This window comes from Trypanosoma equiperdum (genome assembly GCF_001457755.1).
Source record: "Trypanosoma equiperdum strain OVI genome assembly, contig: ctg_596, whole genome shotgun sequence".
Taxonomy (NCBI): Eukaryota; Euglenozoa; class Kinetoplastea; order Trypanosomatida; family Trypanosomatidae; genus Trypanosoma; species Trypanosoma equiperdum.
Window position 1 is genome coordinate 23,041 of NW_027124527.1, and position 2,278 is coordinate 25,318.

At 41.4% G+C, this 2,278-nt stretch overlaps 2 protein-coding genes across 2 annotated transcripts in view; both read left to right on the forward strand.

Annotated features, from left to right (window-relative positions):
• Positions 1-873, forward strand: part of TEOVI_000271400 (uncharacterized protein) — a gene marked incomplete at both ends in the record, with an annotated part of 2,106 nt that extends 1,233 nt beyond the window's left edge. Inside the window, one exon of the mRNA XM_067225747.1 lies at positions 3-873. Within this exon, the coding sequence (XP_067081848.1) occupies positions 3-873 (871 nt within the window). The remainder of the gene's footprint in view (positions 1-2) is intronic.
• Positions 874-926: 53 nt separating this feature from the next.
• On the forward strand, positions 927-1,235 carry TEOVI_000271500 (uncharacterized protein; the record flags this gene model as incomplete). The annotated part of the gene is made up of 1 exon (XM_067225748.1): positions 927-1,235. One exon carries the CDS (start codon positions 927-929, stop codon positions 1,233-1,235), a length of 309 nt encoding a protein of 102 aa, XP_067081849.1.
• Positions 1,236-2,278: the final 1,043 nt, after the last annotated feature.

Consider the following 2,278-nt stretch of genomic DNA (forward strand, 5'->3'; position numbering starts at 1 on the left):
AAGGAAACTAGAAGTGAAACTGTAGAATATATGAAGTTGAATGCAGTACCTGTTACGGATGTAAATAGCATCGGCGACAGCGACGGTGGTGGTGGTGGTGGTGGTGGTGTGAGTAGTGAAGGCCAACAGAAGAAACACAAGAAATGTGTCACCGCAGAGGGGCCCGAGTCAGTGGGTAAGGCCGGCAACTGTGAATGTTCAAGTAATGATGGCAATGCATCAACGGTAGGGGACCCCCTTGAAACAACAATGCCTTTCGAGTCCCCATCAAAAGCCACGCGTAGCCGTCTTGCCGCGGAGGCATTGTTGTCTCAAACCCATCCGGGACCATTTTTGGGTAGTGGTGACGCTTTAAGTAAAGCGAGGAGTTTGGTCCGTGCAGAACTCATGGGAGAACCCCCGTTACATGAATTTGGTTCGTTGTCATTTGGTGCAGGGTTGGGGAGGAGATTCGGCGGTGGAAGAGTTGAGGCGGGGGGCGTACGTTTGGCTTTGCGACCCCATTCGTTAGCGCCGTTGGAAACCTCTGGGGATGTGCGGGGTTGGCGAGAGGAGGGACAAACTCAACATCATTACGGAACCGTAACCATCACGCCACCAACGCCTACGGAACGGGGAACTGTTGTTGTGCCCGTCCCTCCACTACGTCCAGTAGATGTTTTAGTGGACGATACCAACGTGAAGGGTCATCACACATTGGCACCTTTAAGTGGAGTGTCACATCCCGTTTCTATTCTTTCATCGGGTCTCATGCAAAGGCATCGTCGGAATGTTGTTGGTAGCGGCCCCGTTATTGTAGAGGAGAAGCAGCAAAACAATACTGTAAGCCAACAAACCCCACCTTCTGTAGATCCAACAAAAGAAAAAAATTAATAACATGAAGTCATGATGCATGTGAGTTAAGAGGAATCGGGTGGAGAGATAAAATGCGTGTGTGCGTTACATTTCCTCGCAACTATTCCGATCCTCACGCAGCAGTTGCAGCATCCTTCCTACCTCCTCTCTCTTTTTTTTTGTACTCATGGTTTAGTTTCCTTTATATAATACTGCACATGGTTGTCGTGCGGTGTTGTTTCGTTTGTTTGTTTGTTTTCTGTTTATTATTATATATGTATGTTTGGGCGTGTTGTTGTTGTTGTTGTTGTTTTTCTTTCATTTTCAATCCTCTCACACAAATTTACACCAATCGGTTGCAGACGCCAGTGACCCTGTGCCAAAAGACAAATATAAATTAAAATATGAAAACCTGACAGCGTGGCGCAACATCGGGCGCATATATATATATATATATATATATTATATATATTATATTACAATGTGGTTTTGGAAGGTGCAGGGAAATGTGCGTGTTCACCAATGGTGTAGTAGTCCCTCACTTCGTTATTATAGCCGCAATGATGATGATGATAATAATAATAATAGCAATAATAACGAAGCAAATGGAATGAGAATAGGTGTGTGCTTTTTTTTTCTTTTTTTTTTTTGAAACAGGAAATGAGGACGAAAGATTTTTTTGGAGGCAAATGAAAAAAAGAAAGTGGGGGAAGTAGAAAAGTGGGGAAATGTGTGAAGTTAATTTAGATACGCAAGTGGGAAACGGAAGATGGAAATGTTGCCGTGAGTTTTGTTGTTGCTGAGTTTTTGTTTTCTTTTTTTTTTTTCTCCCTCAAACGCCAACAGCAGCGGTTTGTTTTACCTCCTCTTCCTCCCGCTTATCATTTATTAATTTCATCTTTTTTGTCCTTTTTTGTTCTTCGTCTGTTTTTTTTTGTTAATTTTATTGTTCACCGCAGTTACTGCTTGACTTCCACGGGTGAACAATCTCACTCCACAGAAACACACGTTCCTTTTTTTTTTTATTAAAAAGGACGGGCGTTGTTTTGTTTTTTTTGTCTCTTTCCTTCATTCAAAAAGCCGAAAAAAAAAAAAGAGAGAACTGTTCACAACTTTCAGGTGGACTAGACTTCATCTTCCGTATGCATTACTAAAACTACAACTTCCCTGCGCCCGAAACCAGATTCCCTTTTTTATTTTTATTTTGTCTTATTTTCTTCTTGTTGCCATGCTTTACATTATTAAATTCATTGGCCGCTTCCTCGCGATGTGCTGTCCACGTACTGCCGTCGAACAATTTGCATACCTCATTTTCTTTCTTTCTTTCTTTACCACATATTTATAAATAAATATATGCTTCCCGCATTTCCCATTCCCTTTTGTGTTGTTGTTGTTGTTTTTGAATCATTCAAACAACTCCATATATATATATATATATATATAT